At 44.5% G+C, this 20,956-nt stretch overlaps 1 protein-coding gene and 2 long non-coding RNA genes across 5 annotated transcripts in view; 2 read left to right on the top strand and 1 right to left on the bottom strand.

The window, feature by feature from the left end:
* The window catches only part of LOC144892192 (uncharacterized), a 49,715-nt gene extending 47,767 nt beyond the window's left edge, over nucleotides 1-1,948 (top strand). Inside the window, exon 3 of the long non-coding RNA XR_013623392.1 lies at nucleotides 509-1,948. This is a non-coding gene — a long non-coding RNA (uncharacterized LOC144892192). The remainder of the gene's footprint in view (nucleotides 1-508) is intronic.
* The window catches only part of LOC144892193 (uncharacterized), a 477,241-nt gene that overhangs the window by 322,763 nt on the left and 133,522 nt on the right, over nucleotides 1-20,956 (bottom strand). The window lies entirely within an intron of this gene.
* The window catches only part of LOC137428037 (receptor-type tyrosine-protein phosphatase eta-like), a 111,715-nt gene continuing 101,506 nt past the window's right edge, over nucleotides 10,748-20,956 (top strand). For all 3 annotated transcript variants that reach the window (XR_013623391.1, XM_068117969.2, XM_068117967.2), the window contains exon 1: nucleotides 10,748-11,380. Coding sequence is in view for 2 of the 3 variants with exons in the window: in XM_068117969.2 (XP_067974070.2) it covers nucleotides 11,262-11,380 (119 nt within the window). In the remaining variant the exon portion in view is untranslated. The remainder of the gene's footprint in view (nucleotides 11,381-20,956) is intronic.

Genomic DNA, 20,956 nt, shown 5'->3' with positions numbered 1-20,956 from the left:
CCTGTATTACTCCAGTGAAGGTAGAAGTGTTAATATGAACCTGTATTACTCCAGTGAAGGTAGAAGTGTTAATATGAACCTGTATTACTCCAGTGAAGGTAGAAGTGTTAATATGAACCTGTATTCGTCCAGTGAGGGTAGAAGTGTTAATATGAACCTGTATTACTCCAGTGAAGGTAGAAGTGTTAATATGAACCTGTATTACTCCAGTGAGGGTACAAATGTATACTCGATACAAACAAAGAGAAAGTGAACCTGTGTATCTTCCTGTCAATACAGGTAAACACTGGATTCCTTTGAAACCTTTCTTTTGACAACACATCACCAGTTTTGCCCAATGATTCAGAGAGTTTCTGCTCTTTCTTGATCACACATAGAATTCCCCTTTAACATTCATTCCTTATGTTGAAGTAGAGTATTTATTCCCTCTCCTCGGCTCATGCCACATGCCCTTTGGAATGTTCGTTCCTGGATTTTGTTTAATGTATTTTTTGTAATTCTATTTCAGAGCCTGAGCAACCTCACAATATTAGTTGGAGTGCAACTGATACATCGATCACCTTACAATGGGAACCGTCCCAATCAGTGAAAGGTGATTTCTATCGAATAACCAATGAGAAGGTCCGTTCTTCAACGATGGAAACCAACGAAACTTGGATTACACTGAAAAATCTGAGTCCAAACACAGAATACTTCATTTGCATCTCCAGCTGTCTGTTGAGCGGTGACACATGCAGTGTCGCATACTGCAAGACATACAAAACAAGTGAGTGCCTTCTTCAGGTGTCTATTATCTACGACTGTTAATTGGAACACAAATTGAATATATTTATTTCAGATACAGGTGTAAATATTGCACAATGAACTATTGACGTTGATGTAACGTCTACATTCACGAATGTGGAAAGCAGGAGGGCGTCCATAGCTAGATTGCGGTAAGAATAGCAGGGACCATGTGACCACACAGGTTGGATTACTCATGTAACAGGTAAAATGTCAGAGGAGCTCGTATTGTGCAACGTGCACTGAGGAGGTGGAGTGAGTGTTAAGTTGAACACGGTCGAGTGTACGTTTGTTGTATAAATGCTGTTTTTGAGCAAGGCCGCGTGAGGCCTTGGGTACAGAGGCACAAATAGGACGTGCATTGCGCTTCAGGAAGAAACAGCACGGACTGTTTTGCCGGCGGCGCACCGCAGGCCATGGTGGCAAGGTCTGCTGCAAAGCCTTGGAGAAGGGGCAAAAGACTTCTTGTAGGGGCCGCCCCGTGCGTTGGAATGGTCCGAAAGATGCCACGGCCGCGGGTGACCAATGATGGGGACCCACCGTTCATGAAGGCCATTATTTCAAAAGTTTATGAAGGCCATGTTGCTCAGTTTTGGAAATGGAATCGAACCTTGGAAGAGGCAGGATACCTCTCCGGATTTTGTTACTTTAATTTAACATTCATTGCGCTTCAGGTTAACTTGTGATTAACGTTCGCTCTTAAACGAGCCTCGATCTTTTTCCAAACAAAAAAAAGAAAAAAAGTAGGAGTTTCATTGTGCAAAATTATTCTCCTTTACCATCATAATCCGCTTTTTCCCTCCACTACATCTAAATGAATAGAATTGTTTTAACAGTATCGGAGTTAAAGCTGACCTCTGTTTCATCCCCAGATGCCCCACTAACAACACATGTTTGGGTGATTATGTCATGCATTGGCCAAAACCCAAACTAGAGGTAAACAATTTACTCTTTGTTTGGCCACCACGCCTCATCGGCATCCACCAGCCCGATGCCACACCAGCTTGCACGGACCAAAACCAGCTCGCGCCTTGCTCAAGCCCTTGCTCCTTCCCCATTGTTAAGCGAGTCGTTATGTTGGTATTTGGTGCCATCGTGGGTTATTGCCTTTCACTGGTACACCTGCTCACTGCAGGAGCGGCAGGAGGGAGTCATGTTATTATCATTATCATTATTATTGCCAATTTTTATTACTGTTACTTATGTTAGATTAGGTCACCTAAAAGATCAGACCATGCATGATATTATAACATGTTAGATCAGGTCATTAAAGGATCAGATTATGCATGATATTATCACATGTTAGATCAGGTCATTTAAAGGATCAGATAATGCATGACATGATAACATGTAAGATCAGGTCATTTAAAGGATCAGATTATGCATGACATTATAACATGTAAGATCAGGTCATTTAAAGGATCAGATTATGCATGACATTATAACATGTAAGATCAGGTCATTTAAAGGATCAGATTATGCATGACATTATAACATGTAAGATCAGGTCATTTAAAGGATCAGATTATGCATGACATTATAACATGTAAGATCAGGTCATTTAAAGCATCAGATTATGCATGACATTATAACATGTTGGAGATCATCTCATGGAAAGGATAAGATTATGCATGACATTATAACATGTCAGATCAGGTGAATGAAAGGGTTAGACTGTGCATGACATTAAAACATGTTGGATCAGGTGAATTAAACGACAGAATGTGTCGGACAATATAACATGTTAGTTGACGGAAAAAGCAGGTTCTGGCTCACCTAAAATTTAACGCTCCGCGCGCCTCACCACACAATATTTCAAAGGGGAAGGCATCTTTGACCATTTCGGTGTATTTTGGGTCTTTTTTTTTCTTTCTTTTTTTTGTATACAGAATCGAGGCTCGTGAAAGAGCTCACATAAATCACACAAAGAAATCAAATCAAAGATCAGACAAACAAAATATATCATGGTAGACAAGTAGTAGCGGTAGACAAGATGGGGAGAGAAGGGGGAGCACACAAACACAACATTTGAGAGCAGGGACATCGGGAGATGTGTGGGAGAGGGAGGGCTTGGGAGGAAGAGGTGTGGGAAAGGGGAGGTGGGTGGGAGAAGTATAAAACACAAGGACTTCCAGGAAATAAGTTGGTATTTCAAAAAAATGGATTTGGGGTGAAATTAGTGGGGGTAGAAAAGGTCAAGGTTTTGGATGGGGGAAGATAAGAGATGGTGGTGAACAGCTGTTTTAAAGACCTGGAGGGAGGTGTGGGATTGAAGAGAGTGAGGGAGTTTGTTCCAGAGGCGGGAGAAAAGAGGAATGAAGGAGTGAAGGTAAGCAGAGAGTCTTGATTTTGGCAGTTTAACCATAAGAGGGTTGCAGGCAGATCTTGTGCGACCTGTAGGAATATTTGGGGGACAGAGCACAGAGAGAGCTGGGGGGGGGCAAGGCCGGAGAGGAATATAACCAAAACCAAAATATAACATTTGTGTCTGCATTTCAGTGAACTAAAGTGTGTGCCGTGTCAGAATTTAAAAAATTGTAACATGGCTCATTGTAAATAACCGCATATGGGGAATAGGCGCTGTTAACGATGATGTCATTGGTGCCATAATTATGACGTCATAATTCGACAGGGACAACGCTTCGTCTGATCAGTTTGAAATTTAATTGAGCATGATGTATGCAACAATTATTTAGGGAATATAAATTTATGATGTCATCGTGGTCTGGCAGCCATATTGGATCAAAAAAAAAGAAACGTTCAAAAATAGAAGAGTTGGCTCACACCAAGTTGACTGTGCAGGGTAAGTATTCCATGAATACCATTTAGTTACGTTTGTAATGAGACGCAGCTTTGGAAAAACCAAAACGCCTTGGAAGAACTCCACGGAAGCCGCAGGAAGGGTCATGTTATTAACCCTTGTGGGGTATATAGACTGCAGTAGATCTATGATCAGGAGCGACCGTCGACATGATAAGCATGGACTAATGTCTGGATTTCTCCATATTTATTTCAGTTCTTTGTTAAATAGCATGATCGACCATTTAAATAGGTAATAAAACGTGTTTGTGGTTTATAATATTTTTTACTTCCTGTAGAGGCCATTGCTCCCACAAAAACAGCATGATGACCTATTTACACACGTTATCAAGGCAGGAGAAAACCCTTGGGGAGGTGGGATATTATTAGTATTAATATTGATTTGTAATAACATTAATATTATGCGATTATCATTAGTTTTGTTATTAGAAGGGCCCTTGGAAAAACGCCACGATAAAGCTAACTTAACATGGATATACACCTCAATGCACACCCCCATTGACGGCAATTGCGGAGAAAACCCACTCAGGGGAAAAAACACCCTTGGGGATTGGGGCAAATAAATGTGCTACAACCTTCATTGTGTAACCCTCAGTCATCCTGTAAAGTTTGGTTGAGATTGGATAAGTAACGACGGAATGTATTGCGGTCAAAAAATCATCAGACAGACAGACAGATGCCAAATTGCGTATTTTAGTAATATTGTACAGTCGTGGCCAAACATATTGGCACCCTTGCACTTTTTTCAAATAATGCACCATTTCTTCGAGAAAATTGTTGAAAATAAAAAATATTTTCATATCCACATATGTATTTATTTGGTTTGCCGTGGAACAAAACAAAAAAAGCTGAAATCACGAAATCTTAGCTTATTCCACACAGAAATCCTAAAATGGGCCGGTCAATATTTTTTAGAAGTTACTTTTAGAAGCACTTTTAGAAGCACTTTTTAGAAGTTGTTAGAAATAATTAGATTTCAAGCAGGTGATACTCCTTTACTTTGGAATTGAACTCACCTGTGGTGAGTTGCAGGTGCTTGCGATATTAAAAAAATCACTCATTCAACCAGTTTGAATAGAGAAAAAGAGTCATTCTGCTGTTTTGTGTCACTGTGTGTAACACAATGAGCATGGAGAAAAGAAAGAAAACAAGATAATTGTCTGAGGAGGTCAGACACAAGATTGTAGCCAAGCATGGACAATCTCAAGGCTACAAGTCCATCTTCAGAGACCTTGATGCTCATGTGTCCACCGTACACAATGTTATCAGGAAGTTTAAGGCCCATGACACTGTAGCCAACCTCCCTGGACGTGGCCGGAAGAGAAAACTTGATCGAAGATTGCAGCGAAGGATTGTTCGAATGGTGGAGAAAGCACCTCAATTAACTGCCAAACAGATTGAAGCTCACCTTCAGATACAAGGTACGACAGTTTCAACTCGCACCATCCGTCGCCAACTCAATGAAAGGGGGTTTATGGTAGGAGACCCAGGAGGACCCCACTGCTGAGAGAGAGCTATAAGAAAGCCCGACTGCAGTTTTCCAAAACACACCTGAATAAGCCAAAATCCTCCTGGGAGAATATCCTGTGGACAGATGAGACCAAATTAGAGCTCGTTGGTAAAGCACATCATGTCTATGTTTACAGAAAACAAAATGAAGCCTTCAAAGAAAAGAACACCTTCCCTACAGTCAAACATGGAGGAGGTTCAGTGATGTTTTGGGGTTGCTGTGCTGCCTCTGGCACTGGGTACCTTGAATGTGTGCATTGCATCATGAAATCAGGAGATTACCAAGGAATTTTGGAGCACAATGTTGAACCCAGAGTCAGAAAGCTGGGTCTCCGTCGAAGGTCATGGGTCTTGCAGCAGGACAATGACCCCAAACACACTTCAAAAAGTCACCCAGGAATGGTTTAAGACAAAACGCTGGACTGTTCTGAAGTGGCCAGAAATGAGTCCAGATCTAAATCCCATTGAACACCTGTCGGGAGATCTGAAAAGAGCAGTTGGGAGAAGGCACCCTTCAAATCTGGGAGAACTGGAGCAGTTTGCACAAGAAGAGTGGGACAAACTGCCAGTAGAGAGGTGTCGGAAACTCATTCATGGCTATAGGAAGAACCTGGCTGCAGTTATTTTGTCCAAAGTCTGTGCTGCCAAATACTAAGTGGAGGGTGTTAATAATTTTGTCAAAGCCATTTCTTTTTATTTTCTGATTTAAAAGGATATATTAAGTTCTGAATCATAAAACAAAGGTTCTGTAATATTAACATTGAAATAAAGAATTGTGGAGACAAAACAATTTGTCAATTTCAACTTCTTTTTGAGAAAATTGTGAGTTATTTGAAGAAAGTGCAAGGGTGCCAATGTTTTTGGCTGCAACTGTGCATAAGTGCATGCCCCTCACTACTCCTTTCTCCTTTGAGCACTTGGTTTGTCCGTTTATTTATTGATGACGTCTTGTCTGCCCTTATCTCCACATTTATTTAAATCAACCCCATTTTAACTCGAAGAGACGTTTTCTCATCTTTTGCTCCCAACGCCGAATGCATCAACTCTGTGTTTGCCTCAAAATCTTGTGTCCCAAACCCATCTCTCTCTGTTCTCACCTTACCGAGTTCTATGCAGCTGCTCCTGGACTCGGTGTCCTTCTCTCCTGACAAGGTGGAGAAGTTTCTGTCAAAGCTCGACTCTGATTCTGCAATTGGACCAGACAGCATCAGCCCACGGATCCCAAAATCCTGCTCTTCCGCTCTTTCTCATCTTCTCTCTGTTCTCTTCACCCTCTCTTTTGGCCAAGATCATCTGCCCTCTGGTTGTAAATCAGCAAACATTACCTCTTTACACAAAAAATGTGCAAAAACAGATCCTTGCAACAACAGACTCATCAGCCTGCTCCCAATAATCAGCAAGGTCATGGAATCAATCATTGCTTCTGACATCAAATCCTTCCTGTTCTCCAATGGCTTGGTCTCAGACCATCAATTTGGGTTCACACTAGGCCGCTCTTCTCTGTACATGCTGCTTCGGATCAAAGGCAGATATTTACTGGGAAACCCACACTTCCAAGCTGGCATCTAAAGCCGCTCCCGTTGTTTGTGGCCGTGGCCTTGTTTGCCGGTGGCCTTGTGGTCTTTGTGGCCTTGTTTGCCGCTGTGGTCTTGATTAGCGGCTGCAGTCGTTTGCCGCTGCGTTTGCCGCTGCGTTTGCCGCTGCGTTTGCCGCTTTGCCTCCTCGACCTTGGCCTCGTACTCGTCCCTTCGCTCCTGCCTGACATGGCTCTGAAGTACTCCGCCGCAAGGCTTCTTCTGCTCAATACCCGCTCCACCCCATCATGCATCTCTGCCATCAAATCAAATGGACTCCTCCGACGACCCAGGTACATTCACCGTGGCTCCGGTCGCAAGTTTGTTTATTTGCAATCAGGTCACTCCATCCCCGTCCTCTGGTCGGCTCAGCGCACTCTCACTCTTCGTCCCAGCGCACCTGGTCACAGCAACCCACACGATCGCACCTCTTGCCTACAAACCCTGGCTAAATCACCTGAATTCATCCCTGCTGTTCAAAACAACATCAAGCTCACCCTGTTCAACACCCGGTCCCTCAACAATAAATGCCTCATCCTGAACGAATACATCCTGGATAACAAACTGGACTTTCTCTGTCTCACCGAAACCTGGCAACAACCTCTGGACTACTACACACTCAACCTCACCACACCCAATGGATATTCCTACGTCAATAAACCACGCTCGGAGGGCCGAGGTGGTGGAATTGCCGTTATCCACCGTCAAGACATCAAGACCAACCTCATCTCCATCTCATCTGCTCCATCATTTGAACACCTGGCTTTAAAACTCTCTGGTCACACGCAGTCAGTCATGGCTGTCGTCTACCGCCCTCCCAAACCCCACCCATCATTCCTGTCTGACTTCTCCTACTTTCTGACCCAGCTATGTTCCCTCTCCCCCTCAATCCTCCTCCTTGGTGATTTCAATATCCACATGGACTCCACTGACTCCACAATAACCACTGACTTCACTGATTTACTCACCTGCTTTAACCTCACTCAACATGTCGACTTTCCTACCCATATCCGTGGTCACATTTTGGACCTTGTCTGCTCCACTGGATTAAATTTGCACCATCTCTATGGCTCCGACCTCACCCTCTCTGACCACTTAGCCATCACTCTGACCATCAACATCCCCGCCCCAACACCAAGGCATTATCGCACAATCAACTTCCGTAAGCTAAACGCTCTTTCACCTACCTCATTCTCATCCACCCTCTCTGAAAAAATGTCCACTTCTCCCTTCATTGACCTCCACACCCCTTCCGACCTCACTGACTACTACAACCACACTCTCTCCTCCTGCCTTGACCAGCTTGCGCCTGTAAAAACCAAAACAGTTTCTTTCACCCATTCTGCTCCCTGGTTTACCCCTGAACTCCACCTGATGAAAACTCGTGCTCGCCAACTTGAAAGACTCCGCAATAAAACGGGTCTCACAGTTCACTCCCAAGCCTACAAGGACCACATACAACACTACAAAGATGCCCTCTCCCGCGCCCGCTCTGCCTACTACTCTCAAATTATCCACTCTGGCTCCGGAAACCCAAAAGCACTCTTCTCGACAATAAACAAACTCCTCCGCCCCCTGAACACCACCACCCAGTCATTCACAGTAGACAACTGCATCTCCTTCCTCTCTTTCTTCCAACGCAAAATTGACAACATCTACAACAGCTTGACCACCGCCGCACCCGCTCCCCCTCCAACCACCTGCCCCCCCTTGTCCTGCCATCCCCTGTCTCGGTTCTCCCCAATCTCTCCTACTGACCTCTCTGAACTCCTCATAGGAATGAAAACTGCCACCTGCACTCTTGACCCCATCCCCTCCAGCTTTGTCAAAGCCTCCCTCCCTGCTCTCTCTCCACTTATCATTGCAACAATAAACTCCTCCCTGTCTACAGGCATCGTCCCACCTTCCCTCAAAATTGCTGCTGTTACCCCCATTCTAAAAAAACCTGGTCTAAACCCTGACACCCTAAACAACTTCAGACCCATCTCCAACCTACCCTTTCTGTCAAAAGTTTTGGAACGCGCTGTAGCCACTCAACTCAAACATCATCTCTCTGCCAATAACTTGTATGAAACATTCCAATCCGGATTCCGCTCCAACCACAGTACTGAAACTGCTCTCCTCAAAATCACCAACGACCTTCTCCTCTCCTCTGACGCTGGCAACCTCAACATTCTCGTCCTCCTCGACCTCAGCGCTGCCTTTGACACCATCGATCACACTATCCTCCTCACCCGACTTGAATCCACCTTTAACGTCACCGGCACTGCCCTCTCTTGGATTAAATCATACCTCTCTGACAGATGCCAGTTCATCTCCATCAATAACTGCAAATCCCCCACTGCTCCCCTCCCCCAAGGTGTCCCCCAAGGTTCAGTTCTTGGCCCCCTCCTCTTCATCCTTTACCTGTCCCCGCTCGGTCACTTAATCCGCCGTCATGGTCTCCAATTCCACTGCTTCGCCGATGACATCCAGCTTTTCATCTCCACCAAGTCCGTCTCCACCGACACCCACTCTATCCTGACAAACTGCATCACTGAAATAAAATCCTGGCTTCAAATCAACTTCCTCAAGCTTAACTGTGATAAATCTGAAATAATCATCATTGGCCCAAAAACGCTCACAAAATCCACCCATAACTTTGCCCTCAACATCGACGGTATCCCAGTATCCACCTCCCCTCACATCCGGAATCTTGGCGTCATCTTTGACCAAACCCTTTCCTTCGACAAATACACTAAACAGATCACAAAGTCAGCCTTCTTTCACCTGAAAAACATTGCCCGTCTCCGCTCATCCCTCTCCTCCACGGCTGCAGAAACCCTCATCCACGCCTTCATCACCTCCCGTCTGGACTACTGCAATAGCCTCCTCTATGGTTCACCCTCAAAAATCACCAATAAACTCCAATACATTCAGAACTCCGCTGCCCGTCTACTCACTCATTCCCGGACCCGTGACCACATCACCCCCGTCCTTTACAAGCTTCACTGGCTCCCCATCCCCCAGAGAATCCAGTACAAAATCCTCCTCTTGACATACAAAGCCCTCCATAACCTGGCCCCATCCTACCTGGCTGACCTCCTCTCCAGACACACTCCCACCCGCAACCTCCGCTCTGCTGGTACCAACCTCCTGACCCCCTCCATCCGGACCAAATTCAGATCCTGGGGGGACAGGGCCTTCTCCATCGCTGCTCCCACCCTCTGGAACTCACTACCTCACACCATCAGAGACTCCTCCTCACTCACCACATTCAAAACATCACTAAAGACCCACCTGTTCAACGCTGCATTCAACATTCAACCCACAGCATTTAACCCCTGACTATCTCTTCTCCTTCTCCCTCCTTTTGCTTTAAATATTTCCCTATTGATTCTTGTCTTGTCTTTTTGATTCTTGTCTTATATATATGCCGTATATCACTGCTGTTTGTTTTCTTGATTCTTGTCTTTTTGCAATTGTTGTTTTCATGTATTGTTATGCATTATGTTTTCCACTCTGTCAAAGCGCCTTTGGGCTTCTGGAAAAGCGCTATACAAAATAAATGAATTATTATTATTATTATTATAAAGCCAGTCGTCGAATGGGCATCCTCCGTCGTGCGAGGTCCTTCCTTGGCACACCTGAGCTCGTCACCACATACAAAGCTTGCATCTGCCGCTCAATGGAATACTGCTCTCCCCTCTGTGCTGGTGCTCCTGCCTCACACCTAGCTCGGCTTCATGCTGTGGAAACCAAGGCCTTTGGAATCATTGGAATCTCCCATGATGAAGCTGATTCTGAGGGACTTTCACTCGCTCAACACAGGCAGGTTGGTGGACTTTCTATCCTCTACCGACTCCTCTCCGGCCTAGCTCCCCCAGCTCTCTCTGGGCTCTGTCCCCCAAATATTCCTGCAGGACGCACAAGATCTGCCTGCAACCCTCTGATGGTTAAACTGCCAAAAGCAAGACTCCCTGCTCACCTTCACTCCTTCATTCCTCTTTTCTCCCGCCTCTGGAACAAACTCCCTCACTCTCTTCAATCCCACTCCTCCCTCCAGGTCTTCAAAACAGCTGTTCACCACCATCTCTTATCTACCCCCATCCAAAACCTTGATCTTTTCTACCCCCGTTAATACACCGCAAATCCACCTCTTTCAAATTCCCTGTTTTCTTTACTCAAAATCCATGTGGTGTCCATCTTGTTTATCCCATGTACCCTCCCCCAGCCCTCTGTCTTCCACAGATCTCCTGATGTCCCTCTTCTCTGTTGTTGTGTTTCCCTCTCTCTCTTGCTTTCCGCTCCCTTTATTATATGTTTTGTGTTCGCTTTTACACGAGCCTCGACGAAGTATACAAAACAAAGCATCACAGGTGATGTTCGTCCTTGCTAGTATGAACCTGTATGATTCCAGTTGGGATACAAGTGTTAATATGACCCTGTATGACTCCAGTCGGGATACAAGTGTTAATATGACCCTGTATTTCCTCATTGCTTTCAATTTCTGTTTAACCATTGTTTTCTTGCTGCTTGTACAACTAAATTTGTTGAGATTTGTACTTCTGGAATTTATCCAAGAAATGATGATTGATGTTTTTGCTGCATTTTTCATATCCAGAACCACCTATAGCACTCATTGTTGGACTTACTATCGGAGCTGTAATATTCATCATCCTGGGTTTTTTTCTTGTCAAACATTTTAGAAACAAGTGAGTTACAATCGCAGTTTCACCTACAATTACTATTGCTAAATACCATTGTTTCCATCATTAATCATTTTTATGTCATGGTACACAATCAATAAAGGAAGTTAATTAATTATTCAGCTTGAGTTGGATGTTCACCTGTGGATCACACATTTGCTCTTTTATTCTCACACAAGCAGAGAACATTGGTTAGTACTTCATAGAATAAATAATCCACATCACACCAATGCCTGAGAGATCTCACAGATGGTCGCTGTCCTTCCTGAGTTGTGGTGAATCAATGCACCCACTATTCCAGATGGGCCTCATTAAATTCCGATACAGTGTAAAAAAACACCTTTTTGATTTATCATTTATCCTCCTCCAAATACAACCTCAGACAAGCACTTTTTTTCTTCTTTTTGTTTTATATACAAGATCGAGGCTCGTGAAAGAGCTAACATTAATCACCCAAAAAGTCAAACCAACACACAAAACACAAAATAAGGGGAGCGGTAGACAAGATGGGGAGAGAGGGGGAAGGACACAAACACAACATTTGAGAGCAAGGACATCGAAAGAACTGTGGGAAGGAGAGGGCTCGGGGGGAGGTGGTAGAGGTATAAAACACGTGTCGACTGCAAGGACACTGCAAGTGAAGGTGAGCAGAGAGCCTAGAGTTTAACCATAAGAGGGTTGCTGGCAGATCTTGTGCGACCTGTAGGAATATTTGGGGGACAGAGCACAGAGAGAGCTGGGGGAGCAAGGCCAGAGAGGAGTCGGTGGAAGACAGAAAGACCACCGACCTGCCTGCGGTGAGTGAGTGAAAGGCCCTCGGAGTTAGCTTCATCGCAGGAGATTCCAATGATTCTGAAAGCTTTGGTTTCAACAGCGTGAAGACGAGCTAGGTGTGAGGCAGGAGCACCAGCCCATAGGGGAGAACAGTATTCCATTGAGCTGCGGATGAAAGCCTTGTATGTGGTGAGGAGCTCAGGTGTGCCAAGGAAGGACTTCGCACGATGGAGGATGCCCAGTCGGCGATAGGCTTTGGAGGCCAGCTTGGAAATGTTGTTTTCCCAAGAAAGATCATGGCAGATAGTGAGACCCAAAAGCTTGAGCGACAAAAGTTTTGGAGAGGATTGTTGAGAAAGTAGATGGGAGGGTTTTCCAGTCGGTCCTTTCGGAGAGACATCGTAAGAGTGTGAGATTTGTCAGGATTGAAAGACATGTTCCACTTGTTTGACCAGTCTGTGATTTTGTCCAGGTCTGCAGAGAGTGAGGAGGCTGCTGACTGCCGATCTGAGGGATGAGGAATGGAGCGGCAGAGAGTGGAGTCATCAGCAAAGAGATAGAGAGGATTTTCCAGAGAGTCAGCGAGATCATTGATGAAGACCAGAAAAAGCACAAGGCCCAGAACACTGCGTTGGGGAACTCTAGCCAGAACAGGAAGGGGAGATGAGAGAAATCCATTCATGGCCACACGTTGACTACGACTAGAGAGGAAGTCCGCAAGCCATGCGAGGAGATTTCCATGGATACCATAGGAGGAGAGTTTGGTGAGCAGAGCTGGGTGCCAGACCGTATCGAGGGCACGTGATATGTCAAGGGAGACAGCTCTGATTTCCTGTTTGGTATTGAGGACCTCCATCCATTGTTGAGAAAGCAGAAGCAGCATGTCCAGAGTAGAATGACTTGGTCTGAATCCAAATTGATGATCAGAGATCAAGCCATTGGAGATTAACATTTGACACAGCCACTGAGTTTGGGGGAAGTGATGTCACTTTTAATCCTCTCCAATCCTTTCTCATGCTATATAATCTTTCCTAATTCTTTCTAATCCGGTCTCATCGCTTCAAATCCTCTTTAATCCACTCAAATCCTCTCTAATCCCTTATAATCCTATCTTATCCTTCCGAGTTCTATCTAATCCTATGTAATCCTCTCTAATCCTTCCTAATCCTTCCTAATCCTATATAATCCTTCCTAATTCTCTCTAATCCAACTAATTATTTTACTAATCCTTATTAATCCTTCATAAACTTTTCTAATCCTCTCTAATCTATCTATAATTCCAGTAATCTCTGTGTGTATGTATGTATGTATGTATGTATGTCTGTGACCGCTGTTTCTCGACAACCACGGGTCCGATATACTTTAAACTTGCCAGGTATATTGCTGGGGACCCGAGGATGTGCCTTTTCAAGGTTTCATATTAATCGGACAAGTAGTTACCGAGCTATGTCCAAAAAACGATTCAACCAATCAGAGAGCAGCGAGCTATCACGTGTGCCGAACGTGGCGAACAGACTCTGCCTCGGACGGCACATTTGAGAGCGTATTCATTTATTTCACGTTGGCAAACTATGTTGCCGCTATGTTGGCGTTAAACGATGTTTTAAAACTAATTAAAACTAATTTGCGATTCTTTCGCTTTCCTGCGCGTTTGTGCACGCTATGGCGATTTCTTTACCAAACTCCGCAAGCCGTTCGCTTTGGACCAAACCATTTCATGTAAATAGAGGGGGGGGATTGTCACCGTACTCGCAAGCCGTTCGCTTTGGACCAAACCATTTCATGTAAATAGAGGGGGGGGATATAATTTTAGATATAGATATAGTACGGGCATGCCCTAGTTCTATTAATCCCAACACTTCTTATTATAGTTGATTGTTTGTAGGGAAAAATTGGCAAACATGAAATCTTTCTTCATTTGCCAAACACATTTAATTTAAGATGTCGACGATAACATTGGTTGATAAATATAACTGGATCGCAGGTTCATGTAATTCCAACATGAATTCGTACTTTTTCTTTTCTTTTCATTTCTCAAGTCAATTTCAGAGACCAACCACCTATTCAAGCGCTTCTAACTAAAGAACCACATTTTCTTCAAATCTATCCATCACATTGGGTGGAAATAAACTCCACGTTCAACAAAATCAATCGGAACATGTAAATGAAAGGGTTCCGTCAGGTAGTTGGTGAATACAATCAGTTGTCTCAGTCGAAATGGTGAATACAGTCAATTTGTCTCCATGGAGATGGTGAATACAATCAATTTGTCTCCATAGTGATGGTGAATACAATCAGTTTGTCTCCATGGTGATGGTGAATACAATCAGTTTGTCTCCATGGTGATGGTGAATACAATCAATATGTCTCCATGGAGAAGGTAAATACAATCAGTTTATCTCCATGGTGATGGTGAATACAATCAGTTTGTCTCCATGGTGATGGTGAATACAATCAGTTTATCTCCATGGTGATGGTGAATACAATCAGTTTGTCTCCATGGAGATGGTGAATACAATCAGTTTGTCTCCATGGTGATGGTGAATACAATCAATATGTCTCCATGGAGAAGGTAAATACAATCAGTTTATCTCCATGGTGATGGTGAATACAATCAGTTTGTCTCCATGGTGATGGTGAATACAATCAGTTTATCTCCATGGTGATGGTGAATACAATCAGTTTGTCTCCATGGAGATGGTGAATACAATCAGTTTGTCTCCATGGTGATGGTGAATACAATCAATATGTCTCCATTGAGATGGCGAATACAATCAGTTTGTCTCCATGGAGATGGTGAATACAATCAGTTTGTCTCCATGGTGATGGTGAATACAATCAGTTTGTCTCCATGGACATGGTCAATAAGAAAGGGAAAGAGGGTGAATCAGAAAGAAGAAAGAGAGGGACGGTGAATCAGAAAGAAGAAAGACAGGGACGGTGAATCAGAAAGAAGAAAGAGAGGGAGGGTGAATCAGAAAGAAGAAAGAGAGGGAGGGTGAATCAGAAAGAAGAAAGAGAGGGAGGGTGAATCAGAAAGAAGAAAGAGAGGGAGGGTGAATCAGAAAGAAGAAACGGAGGGAGGGTGAATCAGAAAGAAGAAAGAGAGGGAGGGTGAATCAGAAAGAAGAAAGAGAGGGAGGGTGAATCAGAAAGAAGAAATGGAGGGAGGGTGAATCAGAAAGAAGAAAGAGAGGGAGGGTGAATCAGAAAGAAGAAAGAGAGGGAGGGTGAATCAGAAAGAAGAAAGAGGGAGGGTGAATCAGAAAGAAGAAATGGAGGGAGGGTGAATCAGAAAGAAGAAAGAGAGGGAGGGTGAATCAGAAAGAAGAAAGAGAGGGAGGGTGAATCAGAAAGAAGAAAAAGAGGGAGGGTGAATCAGAAAGAAGAAAGAGGGAGGTTGAATCAGAAAGAAGAAAGAGAGGGAGGGTGAATCAGAAAGAAGAAAGAGAGGGAGGGTGAATCAAAAAGAAGAAATGGAGTGAGGGTGAATCAGAAAGAAGAAAGGGAGGGAGGGTGAATCAGAAAGAAGAAAGAGAGGGAGGGTGAATCAGAAAGAAGAAAGAGAGGGAGGGTGAATCAGAAAGAAGAAAGAGAGGGAGGGTGAATCACAAAGAAGAAATGGAGGGAGGGTGAATCAGAAAGAAGAAAGAGAGGGAGGGTGAATCAGAAAGAAGAAAGAGAGGGAGGGTGAATCAGAAAGAAGAAAGAGAGGGAGGGTGAATCAGAAAGAAGAAAGAGAGGGAGGGTGAATCAGAAAGAAGAAAGAGAGGGAGGGTGAATCAGAAAGAAGAAAGAGAGGGAGGGTGAATCAGAAAGAAGAAAGAGGGAGGGTGAATCAGAAAGAAGAAATGGAGGGAGGGTGAATCAGAAAGAAGAAAGGGAGGGAGGGTGAATCAGAAAGAAGAAAGAGGGGGAGGGTGAATCAGAAAGAAGAAAGGGAGGGCGGGTGAATCAGAAAGAAGAAAGGGAGGGAGGGTGAATCAGAAAGAAGAAAGAGAGGGAGGGTGAATCAGAAAGAAGAAAGGGAGGGAGGGTGAATCAGAAAGAAGAAAGAGGGGGAGGGTGAATCAGAAAGAAGAAAGGGAGGGAGGGTGAATCAGAAAGAAGAAAGAGAGGGAGGGTGAATCAGAAAGAAGAAATGGAGGGAGGGTGAATCAGAAAGAAGAAAGGGAGGGAGGGTGAATCAGAAAGAAGAAATGGAGGGAGGGTGAATCAGAAAGAAGAAAGGGAGGGAGGGTGAATCAGAAAGAAGAAAGAGAGGGAGGGTGAATCAGAAAGAAGAAATGGAGGGAGGGTGAATCAGAAAGAAGAAAGGGAGGGTGAATCAGAAAGAAGAAAGGGAGGGAGGGTGAATCAGAAAGAAGAAAGAGAGGGAGGGTGAATCAGAAAGAAGAAATGGAGGGAGGGTGAATCAGAAAGAAGAAAGGGAGGGAGGGTGAATCAGAAAGAAGAAAGGGAGGGAGGGTGAATCAGAAAGAAGAAAGAGAGGGAGGGTGAATCAGAAAGAAGAAAGGGAGGGAGGGTGAATCAGAAAGAAGAAAGGGAGGGTGAATCAGAAAGAAGAAAGGGAGGGAGGGTGAATCAGAAAGAAGAAAGAGAGGGAGGGTGAATCAGAAAGAAGAAATGGAGGGAGGGTGAATCAGAAAGAAGAAAGGGAGGGAGGGTGAATCAGAAAGAAGAAAGAGAGGGAGGGTGAATCAGAAAGAAGAAATGGAGGGAGGGTGAATCAGAAAGAAGAAAGGGAGGGTGAATCAGAAAGAAGAAAGGGAGGGAGGGTGAATCAGAAAGAAGAAAGAGAGGGAGGGTGAATCAGAAAGAAGAAATGGAGGGAGGGTGAATCAGAAAGAAGAAAGGGAGGGAGGGTGAATCAGAAAGAAGAAAGGGAGGGAGGGTGAATCATAAAGAAGAAAGAGAGGGAGGGTGAATCAGAAAGAAGAAATGGAGGGAGGGTGAATCAGAAAGAAGAAAGGGAGGGAGGGTGAATCAGAAAGAAGAAAGGGAGGGAGGGTGAATCAGAAAGAAGAAATGGAGGGAGGGTGAATCAGAAAGAAGAAATGGAGGGAGGGTGAATCAGAAAGAAGAAATGGAGGGAGGGTGAATCAGAAAGAAGAAAGGGAGGGAGGGTGAATCAGAAAGAAGAAAGAGAGGGAGGGTGAATCAAAAAGAAGAAAGGGAGGGAGGGTGAATCAGAAAGAAGAAAGAGAGGGAGGGTGAATCAGAAAGAAGAAAGAGAGGGAGGGTGAATCAGAAAGAAGAAAGGGAGGGAGGGTGAATCAGAAAGAAGAAAGGGAGGGAGGGTGAATCAGAAAGAAGAAAGGGAGGGAGGGTGAATCAGAAAGAAGAAAGAGAGGGAGGGTGAATCAGAAAGAAGAAAGGGAGGGAGGGTGAATCAGAAAGAAGAAAGGGAGGGAGGGTGAATCAGAAAGAAGAAAGAGAGGGAGGGTGAATCAGAAAGAAGAAAGGGAGGGAGGGTGAATCAGAAAGAAGAAAGGGAGGGAGGATGAATCAGAAAGAAGAAAGGGAGGGAGGGTGAATCAGAAAGAAGAAAGGGAGGGAGGGTGAATCAGAAAGAAGAAAGAGAGGGAGGGTGAATCAGAAAGAAGAAAGGGAGGGAGGGTGAATCAGAAAGAAGAAAGGGAGGGAGGGTGAATCAGAAAGAAGAAAGAGAGGGAGGGTGAATCAGAAAGAAGAAAGGGAGGGAGGGTGAATCAGAAAGAAGAAAGGGAGGGAGGGTGAATCAGAAAGAAGAAAGAGAGGGAGGGTGAATCAGAAAGAAGAAATGGAGGGAGGGTGAATCAGAAAGAAGAAATGGAGGGAGGGTGAATCAAAAGAAGAAAGAGAGGGAGGGTGAATCAGAAAGAAGAAAGAGAGGGAGGGTGAATCAAAAAGAAGAAAGGGAGGGAGGGTGAATCAGAAAGAAGAAATGGAGGGAGGGTGAATCAAAAAGAAGAAATGGAGGGAGGGTGAATCAAAAAGAAGAAATGGAGGGAGGGTGAATCAGAAAGAAGAAATGGAGGGAGGGTGAATCAAAAAGAAGAAATGGAGGGAGGGTGAATCAAAAAGAAGAAATGGAGGGAGGGTGAATCAGAAAGAAGAAATGGAGGGAGGGTGAATCAAAAAGAAGAAAGAGAGGGAGGGTGAATCAGAAAGAAGAAATGGAGGGAGGGTGAATCAGAAAGAAGAAAGGGAGGGAGGGTGAATCAGAAAGAAGAAAGAGAGGGAGGGTGAATCAGAAAGAAGAAAGGGAGGGAGGGTGAATCAGAAAGAAGAAAGAGAGGGAGGGTGAATCAGAAAGAAGAAAGGGAGGGAGGGTGAATCAGAAAGAAGAAAGAGAGGGAGGGTGAATCAAAAAGAAGAAATGGAGGGAGGGTGAATCAAAACGAAGAAATGGAGGGAGGGTGATTCAAAAAGAAGAAATGGAGGGAGGGTGAATCAGAAAGAAGAAAGGGAGGGAGGGTGAATCAAAAAGAAGAAATGGAGGGAGGGTGAATCAAAAAGAAGAAATGGAGGGAGGGTGAATCAAAAAGAAGAAAGGGAGGGAGGGTGAATCAAAAAGAAGAAATGGAGGGAGGATGAATCAAAAAGAAGAAATGGAGGGAGGGTGAATCAAAAAGAAGAAATGGAGGGAGGGTGAATCAAAAAGAAGAAATGGAGGGAGGGTGAATCAGAAAGAAGAAAGGGAGGGAGGGTGAATCAGAAAGAAGAAAGGGAGGGAGGGTGAATCAGAAAGAAGAAAGAGAGGGAGGGTGAATCAGAAAGAAGAAAGAGAGGGAGGGTGAATCAGAAAGAAGAAATGGAGGGAGGGTGAATCAGAAAGAAGAAAGAGAGGGAGGGTGAATCAGAAAGAAGAAAGGGAGGGAGGGTGAATCAGAAAGAAGAAAGAGAGGGAGGGTGAATCAAAAAGAAGAAAGGGAGGGAGGGTGAATCAAAAAGAAGAAAGGGAGGGAGGGTGAATGAAAAAGAAGAAAGAGATGGAGGGTGAATCAGAAAGAAGAAAGGGAGGGAGGGTGAATCAGAAAGAAGAAAGGGAGGGAGGGTGAATCAGAAAGAAGAAAGAGAGGGAGGGTGAATCAGAAAGAAGAAATGGAGGGAGGGTGAATCAGAAAGAAGAAAGGGAGGGAGGGTGAATCAAAAAGAAGAAAGAGAGGGAGGGTGAATCAAAAAGAAGAAAGGGAGGGAGGGTGAATCAGAAAGAAGAAAGGGAGGGAGGGTGAATCAGAAAGAAGAAAGAGAGGGAGGGTGAATCAGAAAGAAGAAAGGGAGGGAGGGTGAATCAAAAAGAAGAAAGGGAGGGAGGGTGAATCAGAAAGAAGAAAGGGAGGGAGGGTGAATCAGAAAGAAGAAAGGGAGGGAGGGTGAATCAAAAAGAAGAAAGGGAGGGAGGGTGAATCAGAAAGAAGAAAGGGAGGGAGGGTGAATCAAAAAGAAGAAAGGGAGGGAGGGTGAATCAGAAAGAAGAAAGGGAGGGAGGGTGAATCAGAAAGAAGAAAGAGAGGGAGGGTGAATCAGAAAGAAGAAATGGAGGGAGGGTGAATCAAAAAGAAGAAATGGAGGGAGGGTGAATCAGAAAGAAGAAATGGAGGGAGGGTGAATCAAAAAGAAGAAAGAGAGGGAGGGTGAATCAGAAAGAAGAAAGGGAGGGAGGATGAATCAGAAAGAAGAAAGGGAGGGAGGGTGAATCAGAAAGAAGAAAGGGAGGGAGGGTGAATCAGAAAGAAGAAAGAGAGGGAGGGTGAATCAGAAAGAAGAAAGAGAGGGAGGGTGAATCAGAAAGAAGAAAGGGAGGGAGGGTGAATCAGAAAGAAGAAAGGGAGGGAGGGTGAATCAGAAAGAAGAAATGGAGGGAGGGTGAATCAGAAAGAAGAAAGAGAGGGAGGGTGAATCAGAAAGAAGAAAGGGAGGGAGGGTGAATCAGAAAGAAGAAAGGGAGGGAGGGTGAATCAGAAAGAAGAAAGAGAGGGAGGGTGAATCAGAAAGAAGAAAGGGAGGGAGGGTGAATCAGAAAGAAGAAAGGGAGGGAGGGTGAATCAGAAAGAAGAAATGGAGGGAGGGTGAATCAGAAAGAAGAAAGGGAGGGAGGGTGAATCAAAAAGAAGAAAGGGAGGGAGGGTGAATCAGAAAGAAGAAAGGGAGGGAGGGTGAATCAAAAAGAAGAAAGGGAGGGAGGGTGAATCAGAAAGAAGAAAGGGAGGGAGGGTGAATCAGAAAGAAGAAAGAGAGGGAGGGTGAATCAGAAAGAAGAAAGGGAGGGAGGGTGAATCAGAAAGAAGAAAGAGAGGGAGGGTGAATCAGAAAGAAGAAAGGGAGGGAGGGTGAATCAGAAAGAAGAAAGAGAGGGAGGGTGAATCAAAAAGAAGAAAGAGAGGGAGAGTGAATCAAAAAGAAGAAAGGGAGGGAGGGTGAATCAGAAAGAAGAAAGGGAGGGAGGGTGAATCAGAAAGAAGAAAGAGAGGGAGGGTGAATCAGAAAGAAGAAAGAGAGGGAGGGTGAATCAGAAAGAAGAAAGGGAGGGAGGGTGAATCAGAAAGAAGAAAGGGAGGGAGGGTGAATCAAAAAGAAGAAAGGGAGGGAGGGTGAATCAGAAAGAAGAAAGGGAGGGAGGGTGAATCAGAAAGAAGAAAGAGAGGGAGGGTGAATCAGAAAGAAGAAAGGGAGGGAGGGTGAATCAGAAAGAAGAAAGAGAGGGAGGGTGAATCAAAAAGAAGAAAGGGAGGGAGGGTGAATCAAAAAGAAGAAATGGAGGGAGGGTGAATCAAAAAGAAGAAAGGGAGGGAGGGTGAATCAAAAAGAAGAAATGGAGGGAGG

The sequence above is a fragment of the Myxine glutinosa genome, chromosome 5, assembly GCF_964187855.1.
Source record: "Myxine glutinosa chromosome 5, kmMyxGlut1.1, whole genome shotgun sequence".
NCBI lineage: Eukaryota > Metazoa > Chordata > Myxini > Myxiniformes > Myxinidae > Myxine > Myxine glutinosa.
The sequence above is the reverse complement of the archived record's forward strand: the minus strand, read 5'-3'. Positions and strand labels throughout refer to the sequence as shown.